The 19,894-nt window shown below is 44.6% G+C and overlaps 1 protein-coding gene across 1 annotated transcript in view; it reads left to right on the top strand.

The window, feature by feature from the left end:
• The window catches only part of BCAS3 (BCAS3 microtubule associated cell migration factor), a 476,692-nt gene that overhangs the window by 213,261 nt on the left and 243,537 nt on the right, over positions 1-19,894 (top strand). The window contains exons 17-20 of the mRNA XM_080983313.1: positions 2,743-2,787; positions 13,701-13,825; positions 15,942-16,107; positions 19,034-19,134. Coding sequence (XP_080839439.1) covers positions 2,743-2,787; positions 13,701-13,825; positions 15,942-16,107; positions 19,034-19,134 — 437 coding nt within the window. The remainder of the gene's footprint in view (positions 1-2,742; positions 2,788-13,700; positions 13,826-15,941; positions 16,108-19,033; positions 19,135-19,894) is intronic.

The raw sequence follows: 19,894 nt of genomic DNA, 5'->3' as shown, positions 1-19,894 counted from the left end.
TCTTTCTGGCCATATTCCGGTCAAACTTTTGAAAACATTTGGCTTTCACTCTCACTTTTCTTCTGCCTCTGAAAGATGAAGGGGACACACACACACACACATACATAAATCAGCCCATTCCCACACCTTTGCAGATGTCGGGCAAGAAGCTCTTTTTTGAAAGAGAAAAGAATCACAGAGCTCCTGTATCTTGATTTTCCACTCAACAGTGTTGTGCTTCACTCCACATTTAATGGGTTGTCCATGTGTCCTACTTTAAAGAGACAGCCCTTCATTTCAAAGGCTATCCTAGGCAGTCCTGTAATGGAAAGCCTAATCTGTTGCAAGGGCTGTCCAGTTGATAAAGAAGTGATGGGCGGGGGCTATCCTTGAAGTTGCCCATTGGAACTTCCTCACTCTGCCTAACGGAAGGGCCGGCCCTGAGAGCAGAAGTCTTGAAGGTGCCCCTATCATCAGTTAACACCTGTCCACCATGTCTCTCTCTCTCTTTCTCTTTCTTTCTTTCTTTCTTTCTCTCTCTCTCTCTCCACACACACACACACACACACACACAATAAATAAATAAATAAATAAATAAATAAATATTAAAATACAGAAAAACAGGGGAAATACAACTAAAGAACCAGTGCAATGTACAAGGCACATCATGACTTCAAAGGGGAAAAAAGTTCCAGAGCCTGTGTTACATACATTAAAGTTGCCAAATGTCCTTAATGGCTGTTGTTGTGTGTTTTTGCAAGTTGTCACCAAATACAGTGAGATGTATTAGTTTTCTGTTTAAATTATAGTTATTTCTAAATATAGGCAACCCCTCATTCACGCCGGGGTGGCATCCTGGGTCATTGCGTGCTTGCGTGAAATTGCGTGAAAACAAACCCATTGAAAAAGCCTGCAAACACCCAGTTCCACCCCTGCCCTGCCCTTTCAGTGATGTTCCAGTGACAACTTTATGATGTGTCCGGGTCACTTGTGGGTTCGGTGCTGTGCGCATGCATTGCACCTGAATGCAAAAACCAGTAGATGATTTGGTAGCAGATTCTTTTTTGTTTACTACATGAAAATCATAAATGGCAGGTGTCTCAGATATGGGGATATTGTTCACTACTGTGTGGGTGACAATGCATTAGAAGCATGTTGTAGGTCAACTCCTGTGTAAATTCTATAATGAACAAAGTGGATTTCAACCTCATGTTCTTGAAAGTTATACCTTGCCCAGGCATCTTTGATGCACATGCATAGGGGTTAGCCTGTTTCAGCCACAAAACCATTTGAGGGATGGTTAAATTTAGGCCTCCGTGGTACTACTAAGTCACAACATCTCTCATTTACTGCTTTCCATATTTTGTTTTTCATTTGATCCCTGAGGTTTCGTTGCCTTCAACACTTTGTACAGTGGTACCTCGGGTTACAGACGCTTCAGGTTACAGACTCCACTATCCCAGAAATAGTACCTTGGGTTAAGAACTTTGCTTCAGGATGAGAACAGAAATTGTGTGGCGACAGCGGGAGGCCCCATTAGCTAAAGTGGTACCTCAGGTTAAGAACAGTTTCAGGTTAAGAACGGACCTCCTAAAGGAATTAAGTTCTTAACCCGAGGTACTACTGTATTTTGTTTTGTTTTTATTTAATTCCAGAATTGTTTCTGTTGATATTTAGCCATATTCCTAACCCCTGTCAGGGCCCGCATAAGCAGAGACACAAATGTCCCTTTTCCTAGTGGATGAACTGGCCCTGCTGCTGGCACAAGTTTTAGGAACATGTGAAGCTGCCTTATACCAAGTCAAAACCTTGGTCCAAGCAGCTCACTGTTGCCTACCCTGAGCGACAGACTCTCCAGGATTTCAGACAGGTGACATTCCCAGCCAAACCTGGAGATGCCAGGGATTGAACATAAGATCTTCTATGTGCAAAGCATGTGCTCTACTAAGCCATGTCCCTTCCAGACATCCAGTCTGGTTCTTGCAATTAGTCAGTGTTGCAGAGGGGAACATTTTGCATGTGCACCTTGTGGGCATACCTCTGCAGTGTGTACATGCCCCCTTTATGTTTCTGTTGCCTTTCCATAGATGTTGATGGAAAACTGATGTGCATGCGCACCTTGGATTCTGAGCATGTGAATGTGTGAAGCTCTCCCTTCCCATAGGACCAAGATTGGGAAGTTGTGATCCTCCCGATATTGCAGCACTCTTAGCTTCCATCAGCCTTTCCCAGCATGGCCAGTGGCCAGGGTGATGGGAGCTAGAGCCCTGGAACATGTGAAGAGCTGCAGGTTGCCTACCTATGGCCTAGAAGATGAAGGGACGGCTCTTGCATGGTCCTCGAGATTAGCTTTAAAATTACAAAATGATTTGCTGGATCAGACAAGGTCCGTCTTGTATGGAAGAGCATTTAGTCATGTGTTCACCCACCTTCAGTCTGATGTGGTACAGTCCGGAACACACTGGTTTACTGCTTCCGTGAGGACTAGTCCCTATTGATGTCAGGATTACACGTTACGGAGCAGGAAGGGGAGATCTCAGCATGGGGCTGCTATTTTCAGTAACATCCCTATGTTTCCTGCAATGGGGTTTTCAACCCCCTCTTTTGGGTGGGAATTACTTTCTTTCATTTAGAAAACGGGTGACCATTAGAAAAAGAAAACCTTTCTTTCTTTCTTTTTGAAATGGCATGATTTTGAGTGTTGCTTGTTGACGATGACCTCTGCCATCTAATTTCTGTGCATTTCTCCCCCTTTCCACGAAGACCCTACCTGTTTGGAGCAGGATGTTTTTCCATAAAAGCTCCGTGGTGAGTTCAGTTCAATCCCAGCATGCCTTCTAATTAATTTGCTGTACTCACTGGAAAGTACCATACATTGCTTTTCTCCTCCTCCTCCTCCTCCTCCTCCTCCTGCATGAGCTTATTATTCCGTACATGAAAGTGATATGTGATTAAGGGGCAGAACTAAATGTGATGCCCAACGTGAGTTGCTGCTGTTAACAGCTGCCCCCGGTCGAATTTCCCTTTCCCCTCCCAGTACTGGCAAACAGAATGTCTTGTTACTGTGTTGTTCGTTTCCCCACGCCACCTGGTGCCAGCTCCAATCATGAGGGGACTCCAGGCATAGTATACTCTGGGAAGGTCTCTTCTTATGCCAATCTCTCCCCTTGGGTGGGCTCATCCAGGGGCACCACTGGCACCTCAGTGATCAGTGCTGACCAACCATTTACACTTCCCACAATGCCCCAGTGACACTACACTGGGGACATGGTTGCAAGTTAAAATAGCAACCACCTGGTGCTGAATATATGGGATTGTTATTTTTTAAGTGGTGGTGACTAAGGCTGGCACCGGCAGCAGGCCCTGCTGGGGCACTGGGGGGTGGTGGTAGTTGCCTGAGAATCCCTTCTGGTCACATTTGGTCTGGCTTCTCCCCACCCTTCACCATGACAGCCAACGATATGTGGCCCAAGTTGGGGCAATCCCCATTGTAACAATGTCATACCACCTGTTTCTGTATCTCTGTGTTACTGGGAGAAGTGGGGGGACTCGACCCGAGGTTCTCGATTTTTGACAGCAACCACATGTTCGCACTCATGTTTGGCTCCACCCTTGTAATTGTCAAGCCAACACCCTCTGTTACCCTCTACATCAAGTTGGGGGCAGGACTATGGCCTTCCAGACATTGTTGGACTCCAGTTCCCATGGCCAATGGTCAAGGATGACGGGAGTTGTAGTCCAACAGCATCATCTAGAGCAGCGGTTCTCAACCTGTGGGTCCCCAGATGTTGTTGGACTACAACTCCCATCATCCCTGAGCTCTGACCTTGCTATATAGGGGTGATGGGAGTTGTAGTTCAACAACGTCTGGGGACCCACAGGTTGAGAAAGGCTGATCTAGAGGGTCACTGGGTTCCCCACCTCTGCTCTACGTAGATGTATTTGCAGTGGGCGTTTTGTGCATTCGTGGCCAGCCTGTTTGTGCTCAGATAGCTTTCCTGAGATTTGAAGACAGCATGCTAGAGCCCTCATCGCCCATGGTACTCATGCTTATTTATCCCACTTTCTGCCCCAGTGAACTTTGGCTGGGCCAAACCCAGAGGAGATATTCTAATGGCCTGAATTCAGCAGAGGCTATCAAAGGCCTTTTCCATTTTTTCCATTTTCTTAATGTAGCAACAACAGTAACTGCCTTATACCAAGTCAGACCACTGGTTTACCTAGCTCGGTATTGTCTACATTGATTGGCAGTGGCTCTCCAGGGTTTCAGGCAGGGAACATTCCCAGGATCTGGGGACTTCTTCATGCAAAGCAGATGTTCTGTACCACTGAGCTATAGGCTTCTTCAGCATTCATTATATGCTACAGCAAAAAACAGTTTTCTAACCCCAGTTGTTTTTAGAAGAAATACTCTTGACTGCCTGCAGTTCAGCATTGCAAAACTCCCTTAAATTTCAGCACCAACCCATGGAGGAATAAGTGGAGTTTGCTCCTGCTGCCCTGATTAGTTTACTCAGGAATAAGCACCGTTTTGCTATAGAATAGAATAATGCATTTGTGTTGGACCCAAGTATGTTTTACTCAGAGACAAGCCACTTAAATTGATAGGCCTAAGTTAGTTGTGTCCATTAATTTCAGTGACCCTACTCTGAGTAAGACCAGCATTGGTGTAAAAACAAAAACATGGGCATCTGTAACCAGTCCGTCAGCCCCAACTATAAAATGTCTTTAAAAATATTAGACTGTTTGCTTCTCTCTCTGTTGTCTGCTACTCTGGGTGTGGTTGTTTATCCCAGGCTGCAGGGCCCTAGACTTTGGCTAAGAAGTCCACCCCTGCCCTACTTAAACCACCAAAAAAGTGTAAGAACTGGGCCACTCTCCCCACATCAGCTCCATGTTGTCTTTCAGAAAGAACCCCCCCCCCCAGTTAGCTCTTTCTTCTTACTTCATTTCATTAAGAAAAAAATAAAAGAATAACAGTCAAAGAGTGGATTCTCTGTCAAATACCCTTCAGTGGCTCGCAGTGGGGGGAATAAGTAGATGTCCGTAGCGTCCGTCAGAATAATTGCCGTTCCCTGTCAACCAGGGATGGTGCTGGCCAAGATTAAAAGCTCTAGATTAAAGTGAGGAATATATAGAATGTAATAGAATAGACCTTAAATCATTGTATTTGCACTCACAAGAGTCTCTTGTGGTCTGTTTGATGCCGCGGTTGTAGCGCGCTCAAGAAAATGAACCTCTGTTTGCTTACACAGCAATTGGGATGGTTCATCTTTTTAAAATAATTATTGGGAGAGGAACCATTTCTTGTAAAAAGAAAAATGAAAAAAGTCTGCATGCTGTTTTCATTAAGGTCTTAATGATGTCAGCATAATTGAACATAGATTTGCCAGCTCTGTTTGCTTGTGCTGAGTTAAAGAAGAAGAAAGGGGGGGGGCTGTAATTATTGTTAGTGGTTGATTTTAAAAACAAAACCCAAAAAACTCATTGAGGGGGAACTTGGAATGTATGTTATTTGGGAAATGCTAATTTGTGATCTGCCAAATACATGTTTGTTAAGGGACAAATGTGTGTGTATTTGGGCAAGAAAGATAAATGCCCTAATCCAAATGTAGGGACTGGGGTGGAGGGCAGTTTAAATTCAGTTCTCATTTAAAGGTGAACCTGCCTAATTTGCAATTTGGGAACAAGCCTGGACCAAACCACACCTGTCCTTCAAAGTGAACACTTCTCTGAATTTTGTATTGCCAAGTAATGTGCTACACTGTGCTGTTGAGCAGCTTCCATCCATTTCTGGGAAGGGCCATAGCTCATTTGGCAGTGCACATGTTTTGCATGCAGGAAGTCCCAGGTCCAATCCCTGACCTCTCCTAGGAGGGTTCACAAATTCCCAGAGAACTGAGCCCCTGGTAAAGCCACCCTCAGTCAGTGTAGACCGAGGATAGGGACCCTGTGGCCCTCCAGATGTTGTTGGACTACAACTCCCATTATCTCTGACAACTGGCTGTGTTGGCTGGGACTGATGGGAGCTCTAGTCCAACAACATCTGGAGGGCCACATGTTCCCCATCCCAGGTGCCAGCAGTCCTGTCCTAGAAGTTGACATTGCAGGTGAGGTTAGCTCAGGCAGGTTAAGAGCTTCTTCCCACATTATGTTGCGTATACATACACCTGAGATTTTTCTTTTCATGTGTACACATGAAAGATTTAAGTTGCGTGTGCTATGAACAAATCTTTGGGAAATCGTGCATGTAGGCACAGGGAACCAGGGAACGAGGATGAGCATTAAACTCTGTTTTGAATGTAAGTTTGGAGGCAAACCTAGTTTTGTTTCTGTGAAGCAGAAGAGATCTGGGTTCCATGGGGAACGGGGCCTTTTCGGTGGTGGTGTTGATATTTTCAAAACCCCTGCATAAGAGTTGCCCATACAGCTATGTCACTATATGGCTCCTGTTGCTTGGTGAATACTAGTCTCTTTTTTTAAAAGCCTTTTGGAGAGAGGCTGAACTGATAACGTCTTCTGTTTGGTGGTTCTCTTGTTGTAGTATTTTAGCACACTGCCTTGATTGGATGTAGCTCTGTGCATTTAGTCACTTCAAGTTCCCTTTGTGTACAAAGAATGTGATAGAAAATGTTAAAATAAATAAATCCCACCGAGACACAGCTGGATTTTTGCCCCTTACATATTTTTTTTAACAAAGTCACAGACGAGTAGTCTGTACCATTTTGGCTTAATGGACAGTTTATTTCATGTACTCGAAAGTAACGGAACCCTGTATTACATCTATCTGTGGCTATGCTTATTTTTCCTGAGTGAGATGGTAAAAGGAATGAATTTGAATTTTGGTTTGTGGATGCACATTCTTCAGATTCTGTTGACTGTGGAGAACACTTCTGCCTTTTGCGTCCCACATCCCCCCCCCCAAAAAAAAATGCTTTCAGAAGCTTTAATCTTTAAACTTAATCAGAAAACTGAAATAAATTACAGGGAGCCAAACTCTCCCCCTTCCCCCCTATTCAAGATTAATTAGCCACCCAAAGCACAACCCAAAAGGAACTTGATAACAGCAATGCCTGTTCTTAAAAAAAAAAGTCTTGTTCCAATCAGTAATGACTTTGCACTGTGCAGTCCGGATGAAACGAAACATCTACATACTACTCTTAGCAATGTGTGCTGAGCTTTGAGATCTGAATAAATTATTGGTTTATTATCGGGTAGGAGCAATGTATTCAGCCCTGAAAACCACATCAACAGTATTGCATAAGCCAGATCGCTGCAGTAGTAACATGTGAATTGTGATTAAAGCAGCTTGCTTGCCACGATTGTGAATTACTCCGATTTCACTTTATGGATGGTGGTTGAACTATGATTCCTGATGATGATGATTACACTTCTCCTCTCTGTAGATCACTTTTAAAAGAAAAGAAGAAGAAAATCTGTGGCTTAATCTGCTGCAACTTTTAGTTCTCATTGGTAGTGCGTTTAAAAAGTCCAAACTTTTATTTTCTTTTTAGCTTCTGTGCCTGCCATAGTTTACAAGGCGCCCAGAAGTGACTCACTCATGTATGCACATGGAATAGAAGAAAATTTGGAAAATTAGGAATAGAAGAAATTTGGCCTTTGGCATCCTTGCTGTCCCATAGACATTGAAAAGACTCCCCACCCCCTTTTTATTGCATTTTTGTGTGGCTGGAGGAGGCTTGGTTTAAATATAGCAGGGGTACAGAAGCAGTAGCCTTTGCTACTGCTATCAGCCACGGTGGGTGAAATGTTGGGAGTTGTAGTCCCAAAATACATCAGGAGGGCTACAAGTTCTCCACTTGTGTCGTAGATTCTGTGCATGGGAACATACAGTGATGGAAATATTTCCCAAATTGGTCAGTTGGTCAGTTGATGAAGTCCTAAATTGCTGTTGAGCGCATGGCACCCCGAAATGAATTAAATCCGTAACTAGAGGTACCACCGTACATGTAACTTGCCTCTTACATTCATTTTACTTACGCAATCACAGCTTTGTGTGGGTGGGGGGTAAACAAACAAACAAATGGAAAGCGGAAGAAACACACTGCATTTATTTATTACACACACACACTTCTGTAAAGCTGGTATTGCGAGCTTTTGAGAGCCAGTGTGGTGTAGTGGTTAAGAGCGGTAGATTTGTAATCTGGGGAACCAGGTTCGCGTCTCCGCTCCTCCACATGCAGCTGCTGGGTGACCTTGGGCCAGTCACACTTCTTTGAAGTCTCTCAGCCTCACTCACCTCACAGAGTGTTTGTTGTGGGGGAGGAAGGGAAAGGAGAATGTTAGCCGCTTTGAGACTCCTGAAGGGGAGTGATAAAGTGGGATATCAAATCCAAACTCTTCTTCTTCTTCTTCTTTTCCGGCTTTGGGAAGGTGGTGGGAGGGCTCTGGGACCCTATGAATGACGTCACACCATCTTCCGAAAGTTGAGTAGGCATTCCTCCATTGGGGGGTGGGAGTTCCAGAGGTACTTGACTTTATGCGTTTTTGCATATATGTGGGGACCCCCAGAACCAAACCGTGTAAGATGCAAGTTACCTAACAAGGCTGGCTAGCCGAGGTGTGTGTGGCCTGCCTGTGTGGAATATTAAAGATTCATTTGGGGGGGAAACAACCCAGCAAGGATTTGAAGCCATGGGTTCAAGGTAACCCCATGCGCACCCTGCCCTCCCCACCTCAGCGAAGTATGTTTAAAGCAAAACTACTATATGCCCGCTTTCTCCCCTCTCCTGCTTCTCACTCAAGTTTAACCGCAAGAGTAATCATGTTTTACAAGGCTGCCTTTTCTCTGTCTACAAAACATCATTCTTAAACTGAAAATGTTTTGGCACTGGAAGCCAGGGCTTCAGTGTGAGCCGGAGAGGACGTTTGTTTTAAAGACGTGGTGTAAATAGAACATACTTTATTCCATTTCCTTTTGAAACTGTTTATACTTGCGTTGTGAAAAATTGTAAGTGTTTGGGGGCATCAAGGGCTTGGGAAGAGACTCGCCAGGGGTGACCTTTCTGCTTACTGCCGGCTCCCGGTGAAATGCGGGGCGTGCAAAGAAAATCCCATGTGGAAGTTTAGGCGATTTCTGTTTTTATACAGTGTTAAGGTGCGAGTGCATCTGCCTGTGTTACAGGACACACGGATTGTGCTCTCCCCCCCCCAACAAAAAAGATCTGTGCTGCTTGAATTAACATTTTGGTGGGTTAGATTAAAAGATGACTATTCCTCTCCATCTCTCTGCTGAGCATGAGGAAGCTGAGAATGGTCCATGTTTCCAGATCTATAGTCATACCTCGGGTTGAAGTAGCTTCAGGTTGAGCATTTTTGGGTTACGCTCGGGTGACCCGGAAGTAATGGAATGCGTTACTTCCGGGTTTCACCGCTTGTGCATGCACAGAGGCTCAAAATGACGTCACACGCATGTGCAGAAGCGGCGAATCGTGACACGCGCAGACGCGGGTTGCATTCGCTTCAGGATGCGAATGGGGCTCCGGAACAGATCCCGTTCACATCCAGAGGTACCACTGTATTGATATAGCTATAGAGGTACCACTGTATAGATATAGATGGGAAACCTTGGGCCCAAGGTCTGAATGTGACCCCTGGGCCTCCCTGCCTGTCCCTCAGGACTCTCTGCAAGCAGTACCCCTCAGCAGGCCCTGCTTTGCATCCTACTTGAGTGTTTCTGCCGGTCTGGAATGTGCTCTTGATGTTGCAATGCCTCTTGCTTGCCTGGATGGCGACATGGGAAGCAGTGCTGCCTAGAAACCTCTGACTTACACATGGCTGGAATGCAGCCTGTCGTACAATGGTAAGGCTTGCATCTATTGCTCTGTCAATTTTTCCTCTGGCCACACCTACTTTTGTCTCTGGACCCACCCACTACTAGCATGTGGTCCGCAGAAGTTAGCCTTCATGGGAATGTCAACTTTGGGGTAGAAATGACCCCGAGGTCCCTTCCAATGCTACAATTTATGATTCTACGAAATACCTTTCTTTCAGCCACCTCCCAAAGAGAAGTCACTTAAGGCAGCTTACAAAATATAAAAAAGCAGACTTTTTAAAAAGCAAGCAACAACAATCCATCATTAAAACACAATTGCCAGACTAAAAGCAGCCTCAGAGAACCAGAACGCAACGAGCCAAAGCTAACAATCAATAAATTAAATTCAGCCAACAACTTGAATCGAAAGTTTTGTTTAAAGATAAATGTCATCAATTGCCAGCAGACACAAACTCACCTTTTGGAGCTCTGCCACGAGACATAGAAACATAGAATCGTAGAGTTGTAGAGTTGGAAGGGACCCCAAGGGTCATCAAGTCCAAACGTTTGCCCAATGTGGCAACCCACGACCCTGAGATTAAGAACCTCATGCTCTACCAACATGGAGGATTTTTTGTTTGTTTGTTCCAAGGATCAAGGTGGATAGTAGATTTGGTCCCAGTCCCGAAATTATAGGGAGAGTGGGTGGGGTGCAGAGAGGAAGGAAGGCTGACAAAGGTGGGCGCGACTTGGCTAAAACCAGAATCAGCAAGTGGTGCCTGTGACTTACATTAAGGGCCTCTTCTCTACTTCTACCCCGTAACAGCGGAAATGGGGCCAAACACAGGGCCAAATGGTGTCCCCCAGGCCCCTCTGCCTGGCCTCAGGACTTTGCCACCATCTCAGACTATGCTTGTCACTGGCCCTACCCCATGCCCTCAAGTGATTCTTGCTAGGCTGGAATGTGTCCTAGAACTGTGAGAATGCTTTTATTTGACTGGATGAAGAAATGTTTGTGGCCTGTGCAGGAAACCTTGCAGGCTCCCTTGAAGTCTGCCCTGCAAGATAGAAATTATGTCCATTGCTCCACCCACTCTTCCCTTTGGTCCTCACCACTGGATTGCAGAGACTCGGACAGTTTTCCACAAGGAATTTGGCCCTCATTCTGCAAAGGTTTTGTCTGTCCTGCCTCATTTGTAGATCTTGAACTCTGATAAAGCCGTTTTACCAGCCTGGGTGGAGGATAGAGAGGGTGTGTGTGTGTGTGTGTGTGTGTGTGTGTACTAGCCTGTTGTACAAATACAACACTTCTCTTTAGTTCTCTGCTCATGTTTCACTCCAGCCCTACACACTCCTACCATGTGCTCCCTAGAAGGTTCCCCAAGAAGAAATGCAATCCTCAGGCTTAAAACAATTCCTCTCCCCTCTCCTATTATGTGAGGACTGGCCAGTTCATGGTGTGAAATTCTCCTGCATGATACATGTCAAAATGCACAGTTTCTCAGCTTGGTGCAATCATATTACTTTCAGTCATTCAAGGAGCACTCCACACCACCTCTTGTTTAGTGAGCCAGGGACTTGGTTCCAGCTGCTTCCATCCATAATACTTTCATCCCAATCGTGGTGTTCTTTCCCCCAGTTCTCAACACCTTTTCCGACACCACATAGTAACAACCTCCCATTAGCAACACTTTTAAAGGAAACAGCTATCGCTCAGCTGAACACTTCAACGTTGCCTTCAGCTTATGCATCATGGGGACGGAGGGATCAGTCTGTTACAGTTTTCCATGTCGTCCCCCCCACCCATACATCTGTTCTGCCTGTTTCCATATTAATCTGGTGGTTTTTTTAAAAAAAAATCCTTTTAAAAATGCAAATATATGAAGATTCAAATTCAAATGTGTACTTGAATATGTATTCCATGCATTTGTCATTTTCAAATAACAGAAAGGTCAATTTATAACAACAGTATCATTCTTTACAATAGCAGAAGAAACAAACAAAAAAAAAAAGCTTAGGGTATCTGTAGTGCTGCTGAGACATCAGAGGAGAGCAGAACTTTGTACCAAAGAGAGAGAAGGCAGGGTGGGTGTCTTTCAGTTGAATTACTTTTATTAACAAATAGAGCAGCAGAATATTAAATCACCATACATTTATTATAAGTTTTTTGGGGGAAACCCCCCGCCATACCTTTCCTTCTCTCCTAGATCAACCAAGGCTAGTTGCTAGTTGCTAGTTGCTGATGTACCAAGCCTTAAGGGAGAGATGTTCTGCTGTTCTCCTGTTCCTGGCAATATGCCGCTACAACAAAATACCTATTTCATTACGTATTTTATCTCATACACACAGTGTACGCAGTATCCAACATTCTGTCTGCTACTGCAGGGGTTATTGCACTAGCAGATGGGTGAGTTTTAATGTTAAACAACAACAGAAGAATCCAAGGCAGTAGTTTCACTAGTTTCAAGCAACAGATTGCACAATATATTCTGCAGCCAAGTTCCCAGCAACCTGCTCATGCATTCTCTTGTGCCACAACGTTCTACTGGCATAGAACATTTTACCAGCGGAAAATAGTTTACTGCTGAGCGTCTTTAACTTAGTGCTACATTGGACGTAACCCTTCTCAAACATACTTTATCCTTTTAAAAACTACATTGTTTAAAAACACATTTTGGCACTTCATTTTTGGGGCAGAAAGCTGAATTGCAAAATTCAGAGCAGGACGAAACCCAAAAGATAATTCCATTATCCACGTATTAGCCACAGGAGTTGCGCCATTAGATCAGTTTCACATCAAAATGCAGACCAAACAGAATAGTCTTCCAACTCTAGCACCAAACTAAGAGTCCAGATGGCAAATTTTCAGTTCCCCGGACAAGACAGACAAAGGAGTGTTTTATTTTTATTTTTATTTTTATTAAAAAATATGAACAGGCAAGGATATGGCATATGCCCTCTGCTGCCCTGGCACCAGGGAGTGCTTCTAGGTGCCATTGTCTGTGGCATGCTTGCTTCTCACTTGTTGTTGTGGATTTTGTCTCCATTCCTTGTAACTTCTGCATGTTTCTCCACCTTGGCTTGTGCTCTCTTACTATAAAAGTTGATGGTTTGCTGTTGGGTATTTAAATATGTTGTAAGTATGTAGGTTGGGGGATTGGAATCACCTGCAGGCAAGAAAGATACCAAAGTCTGGAAGCTGGGTGTTCGGAAGCAAATTTCCCCAATTCAGAAGTATCTGATCCCATTACGAACCGGAGCCCAAATCCCTCTGAAGTTTGGACTAGGTTCTTAAGAACCTCCCTGGACAACCTACTGGATTAGCAGTAATGCAGAATCCCCAAAGTCATCCTTCAATCAAATGGGGGGAAAGTAATTGTTTGAATCCACATGCTTCATTCATATTCTCCCCCCACCCCCAAATCGTGGTGTGGCTTTTAGACATGGCAGTGGAACTGTCACATGGGGAAGAGCCTTCAGAACACAGTGCCTTTCTACCCTTCTTCCCAAACCTGGCCCATACCATTATTTGGGGAGCTAATTTTGTCAGGTGCTAATTCTTAGCAAGTGCTAAGATCAAAGCTGCCATTTTCTCCTTGCTGCCACCGCCTCTAGCTCATCTGCCAGGGCTGGGGTGGGAAGGAGAAGAGATAGCCTCAAGGCCGTTAGTCGCCGATCTCTGCCATACCCACTGAGCAAGCAGTCAATCAAATAACCAAGCTATTTCTGCTTTATGAAAGGTTCGCGTTAATTTTGCATTTCTGAAATGCTGAACAGCCACTGTTCTGTCTGTAGGATTTATTGATTCTCCATAGTTCTGAGAAAGCAGGTCCCCTATAGCTTTGTATTGCCTCTCAAGCAAAACTCGTGCCGGTGGACTGCTTGATAATAATTAGACTTTGATCTTTTTTCTTCCCCCTTCCCTCCCACCTTCTATTTTCCATAGCAAAAGCAAGCCAGCTCCACAAATTTCACCCAGCAAATCAGTGGGAGGAGAATTCTGTGTGGCTGCCGTCTTCGGGTCGTCGAGGTCGTGGTTTGCAAGCAATCCAGGTCTTAAAAGGGAGAAAGGTTTGTGAAACAATGCATAAACAAATATGTACTATATAATGCAAAGCTGATTCATATTGGCTTGATCCATTGGTCCATCTAGCCTAGTGTTGTCTTCTCCAACTGGAAGTAGCAGTGCAGGTGCTCAGGCACCCAGAAGGAAGTCCCATTATTCACTACCTGATACTTTTAGTTTGGTTGTTCCGGGGGTTGAGCTGGGATGTTCTGCATGTGAAGCAGCTTCATTCCATAGAGAAAGTGGAGCATCTGTTCTGCTTGCAGAAGGTCCAAGGTTTAATCCCTGGCATCTCCAGCTAGGGCTGGGAAAGATTCCTTGTGAGCCAATCAGTGTGGACAGTACTGAAGGAAGTAGACCAGGGTTTCCCAAACTTGGGTCTCCAGCTAGTTTTGGACTACAGCTCCCATCATCCCTAGCTAGCAGGACCAGTGGTCAAGGATGATGGGAACAGTAGTTCAAAAATAGCTGGAGACCCAAGTTTGGGAAACCCTGAAGTAGACCAGTCGTTTGACGCCATATAAGCTCCTTATGTTCATAATTTGGGTGTTCTGCCTTTCTATTCTCCCAATCACTCTGAGGTAGGCTAGGCTAGGTCAGAGAAAGAGTGACTGGCCTAAGGTCCCACAAAGTGTGTGGGGCTTGAACCCCTTCACTCTGAGTCCCACATTCTAACGCATACATGGAGAACCTTTGGTCTTCCAGATGTGGCTGGACGATGTCTCCCATCATCACTGGCTGAGGCTGATGGGAGTTGGAGCTCAACAACATCTGGAGCACCACTATGTCACACTAACTCAGGGAAGGGCCCTGGCACATTGGTTGAGCATCTGCATTGCATGCAAAAAGAATCCCAGGTTGAGTCTCTGGCAACACAACTGGGGAGCTTCCCCTATCCAAAGCTCCATAGAGCTGCTGCCAGTCAGTGCAAACAATGATGAGCTGGGTAGACTCAGTATAAGGCAGCTTTTGAAGTGCTTTGCCACTGAGCTATGGTCCTTTCTCAGCAATGCTTGTGGATGCTGCCATAATTCTGGCTCTAGAGGAGAAGTGCCAATCATGGTGGCAGAAGGAAGGAAAAGCAAAGCAGCACTCACAACGATGTGCAAGCAAGGGAAGGAAAATATCTGGAATCCATTGGAAGCTGCCCTTGATCCATATAGCTCAAGATTATCTGCTCTGACTGGCAGTGGCTCTGCAGGGTTTCAGGCAAGGAGATATTCCCAGCACTGCTTAGAAGTCAAGGGTTGACCTTGGGACCTTCTGCATGCAGAAGAGATGTTCTCCCACTGAGATGTTCTCCCATGGCCCTTCACCGTGGGAATTCCTGGGTCCAAAAGAATCTTGTAAGGAGCCCAAAGCTTGCACACTTTGAACTTTGTGCTTGTCTTTTTTGGGAAAATTTTACAAAGCAGATAATGCAAACTGTTCACAGTCTAGTCTTTGCAGCATTTATTTCAGCATTTATTTATCTTTGCAAAATATCCTCAGCAAAAGTAAAAAATAAATAAAAAAAATGTCAGATCCCTGCCCTGAGAGTCTTGCAGTCAGAGTCTTGCAGGGTGTCGAGACAAAAAGGATGGTGGGAAAGGGGAGGCAATATTAACATGAGCTGGATCACTGAGTGCAATCCTATACATATTAGTAGTAGTAGTAGTAGTAGTAGTAGTAGTATACCACCTTTCATCCAAAGATCACAGGGTGGTTCACAACAGAAAAATACAAAATAATTTTTTCAATTATATTTTATTAAGTTTCAACATTTTGAACATATAGAGTCAAAACACAATTTCATCTTTTCTCTTATTTTTGTTGACTTCCCACCCCCTTTTCTATGAATTTGTTGTTTCTCACCTCCTGCACTGTATCTTCTATCAAATCATAGCCACGATATTATAATCTAGTTACTTCTGTTGCTATTAAGTATGCAAAACACTTAATAGATGTGGGAAGGCAGGCAGGTGGGGCTTGAGCGAGGGCAGGCTGAGATTGGTGGGGCTGTGGCCCTTTCGTCCATACGGACCACCCTCCACTACATTAAAGGATGAAGGTGGTTGCATAGCATTTGCTAATGAATAAAATAAACCCCAATGTCTTTTCAATCTTCTTCTTCCCTAACAGATCAGTCCAAACAGTTTGTCGTGGAGTCTCTCTACATCATCAGCTGCTACGGTACTTTGGTGGAGCATGTGCTGGAACCGCGGCCCCTCAGCACTGCCCCAAAGATAAGCGACGACACCCCACTGGAAATGGTGACTTGTCCAAGGGCCAGCTGGACGCTCGTTAGGTAGTCTTCCCTTTCCTAACTTCTGCTCTTGCTTCATTTTGTGCTTGCGGTTAGAGGTTCTTCTTCTCGGGTCCGATTCAGAACTTCCAGCCTCCAGGGGATCCAGTTCCAGGGCGTTCCACAGTTTTAATCACAGGTGGAGGTGTCAGAGCAAAATGTATGTGGGAATTCCCTTTTCATGCAACACACATTCCACAAGAAAAAAAACTGCAGTCAGGGTAAATTGTCTACTGAACTAGACAGACCCAATGGTCTGACTCAGTATAAGGCAACTTCTTATGTTTTTATGTTCCCAATTACAACATATATATTGCCGCTGTTGGAATAGCTCAGTCGGTAGAGCATGAGGCTCTTAAACACAAGGTTGTGGGTTCGAGCCCCAAGTTGGACAAAAGATTCCTGCACTGCAGAGGGTTGGACTAGATCAGTGGTTCCCAACCTTTTTTTTTGGCCATGCCCCACCTAAGCATCTCTAAAATCCTGACACCTCCCCCCCCCCGGTGACATATAAGTCTTATTATCCAAAAAGTGAACTATTCATGTGGAGGAAGCCTAAAAGGCCATTAACTTGGTCTAACTCATTCTCAAATTGCCCCCCTCCAAAAAAATCAAATTGCCCCCCTGTGGGGGGTGTGCCCCACGTTGGGAACCACGGGACTAGATGATCCTCGTGGTCCGTTTCAACTCTGCAATTCTTTGATTTTATATGGGGATCTGGAGTCTACTCATGTTGGTGTGTACTCTGAGCTTAACTATAATAATGATAGTCAATTGTTCTGCATCAAGTTCACCTGAAATCTGTGCAAAGCGATGACATCTTCTGCCCTGTTCCAGCCTAACTGGGAAAATAGAGTGGAAGGAGGCAGACAGATTGGCCCCACAGAAAGGTCCCTTGGGCCTGATCAAGCCCAGGGGCTGCCAACTCAGCCCTCCGCAGCCTGCAGCGAGCGACTAGACCAATTGTCTTATGCAGGTCTTCCAAGCGGGTGTGTTCTGAAGGCTATTTAAAGAAATTAGCCATGACTTACCGAATAAAACCAAAGGAGGATTGCTGAGAAAATATTGTCAGTGCTTTTGACATTTTAAAATATTTTTCAATTGATTTTCTTTTCTTTTTTTCCTGTTTGGTAGGCTCCAATCTTCTTCAGTGCTGGCTTATTCCTGGCTTAGACTAATCAATACATGATTTGCCAAGCAATTGAAGAGAGGCCAGCCCTGATTAAAATGACAACACTGTCTTTCTTTCTTTCTTTCCCAGGGCCATTATTGTCAAAACAAGCAACTTGTAATGGCATTGTGAATTCTAGCCGGATAAATATTCTGTAACTTTGCACAACTTCTTTTTCACAGATCCTTAGTTCTTGCAGTGTCATATGATACATCAATGCCCTGGGTTAGGATCAGGTCAGGCCTAAGCAATGAGTTATGAGAAGTTGCACAAAAGTGGCAAACCCACATCCCCCAGAAACATGCTTTTAAAAAACCTTTGCTGGGTTTCTGTGGCGGCCAGTGAAGGGGAAAGTAGAAAAATATGTTAATTCAGTGACTTCATGTCACACATTTATCCAAGTAAGCATTTCGTTTAAAAAGTCTTAATTCATCAGCATTTTAGTTTGAGTTTCTTCTAATGTCCACATTTCTCTATGCAATTTTGCCCATTGTATCCATTTTTGCAAAACAAGATTCCATAACATAATGCATTTTTTGCATGTTCTTTTCACAGATATATGCATCTTTATGCACACTTAGCCCTAGAGTATGTGAGTATGAGACTGAAGAACTGAACTACAAAATTCAGAGTAGTGTGAATTTTGAAGGATGGCTGTGTTTGCATATTGTTTCAGAAAGTGCAAAATTGATGGGTTTTTCTGTAAACATGGACCGAATTGGATTTCTTCCCCACCCTTAACTAGACCACTGGTTCATCTAGACAGGGGTCTCCTCAGACTAACAGCATCTCTCCACTTTTCGAAACAATATGCAAACTGAAACGCTTGCCATACTTAGAAATCCACACTTCTCCATATTTTGCTGTGCTGTTCTCCAGCCAAATAATGTGTACCAAAAATGCATATACTAGAGCAGGTGTCTTCAAACTTTTCAGACCTGGGACTTTCAACCCAAACATACATTTAGGACCCCTTTCTGAATCTTTCACCATATGGGCTCCTGTTGCAACCCACCTTGGATCAGGCTGTAGCCCACTGCTGGGTCCTGACCCACCGCCTGAGAACCAGTGTCCTCAAGGCAAAGTTTGTATATAAACACATACATTACTGAAAATAGCATACAAAAACAAATTACACAAGGAAAATTGCAAATTTGTATATTATGCAAAATTGCATATAAAGATGTGTGTAGTAGGAGAAATCCACACTCAGATCATGAGGACTTGTTTCTTTTAAAAAGAAATTCACAGAACTAATGTGAAAGTGCGGACAAATGCAGTTAAGGGGGGGGGAATGAGAAACAGAAAAATTGAAATGGACAGGTTCAGCTATCCCTAGTTCCATAGCTCAGTAGTCCCCTTGGGTTTCAGGTGGCAAGAGTTCTTTCCCATCACCTGCTGCCTGTTTGCTGTGAGCCCCCAAGCCAGTTTCATACTGACGTTCGATAGACAAATAATCTGACCTGGTGGAAGTCAGCTCCCCCTGTTCCTAAATTGATCTCTGTGTCAGAAAGAGTAATGTAATGAAGCATGCGTGTTTTCACAACTTCCCTTCAGGTTGGGCCACTCCTCACCCCTTTCCCATCTGTGTGTGTGTGTGTGTGTGTGTGTGTGTGTGGAATATTCCGTACTTGTACGTAACGACTTTAAATAATTATAAACACTGCACTCTCTTGCATAAATAATCGGATGCGATGACACAGATGCTGATTTTTCTTCCAGCTTAAATATTAATACTCTTTCGTGTTGCTTCCGCAGAACTCCCCAGTGGACTGAACTGCAGCCGCCCTTTAACTTGAATCATCCGCTGCTCCTGGCCGCAGATTCCGTGCAGTGCTACCAGTATCTGCTCGTTGGCTGTAAGTAACTTGGAAAACTCTCCCCTCTGGAAGCTGACCGTGTGGCTCTTTGTTTGGGAAAGGAGAAACAAATCCTTGGGAACTGAAACCTTTGTAGTTGCAACAGCTCCTCTCTCTGGCGTCAATAACCCTTGCGGCACTTTCAGGGTGTTCTGCACCCCCACAAAGGATTCAAATTATATGCATGCTTATTCCCTCACTGGTGTCACTTCATACTCGCACGTAGTCTTAGACAACAGAAATGGGGAAACCTTTCTCACCCCAGGACCTGCATTTCCTTATGAGTGACATTCTAGGTGTTGGGGTGCCCAGGGAGGAAGGGGCCAGAGAGAGAAGTGGGTGGTGCAACAGATGTGCTACTTATCTTTATATGTTGTTGTTTAGTCGTTTAGTCGTGTCCAGCTCTTCGTGACCCCATGGACCAGAGCACGTCAGGCACTCCTGTCTTCCATTGCCTCCCACAGTTTGGTCAAACTCATGCTGGTAGCTTCGAGAACACTGTCCAACCATCTCGTCCTCTGTCGTCCCCTTCTCCTTGTGCCCTCCATCTTTCCCAACATCAGGGTCTTTTCCAGGGAGTCTTCTCTTCTCATGAGGAGGCCAAAGTATTGGAGCCTCAGCTTCACGATCTGTCCTTCCAGCGAGCACTTAGGGCTGATTTCCTTAAGAATGGAGAGGTTTGATCTTCTTGCAGTCCATGGGACTCTCAAGAGTTTCCTCCAACACCATAATTCAAAAGCATCAATTCTTCAGCGATCAG

Source organism: Podarcis pityusensis (genome assembly GCF_964106645.2).
Source record: "Podarcis pityusensis genome assembly, chromosome: 15".
Taxonomy (NCBI): Eukaryota; Metazoa; Chordata; class Lepidosauria; order Squamata; family Lacertidae; genus Podarcis; species Podarcis pityusensis.
This window is presented reverse-complemented; position numbering and strand designations above follow the sequence as displayed.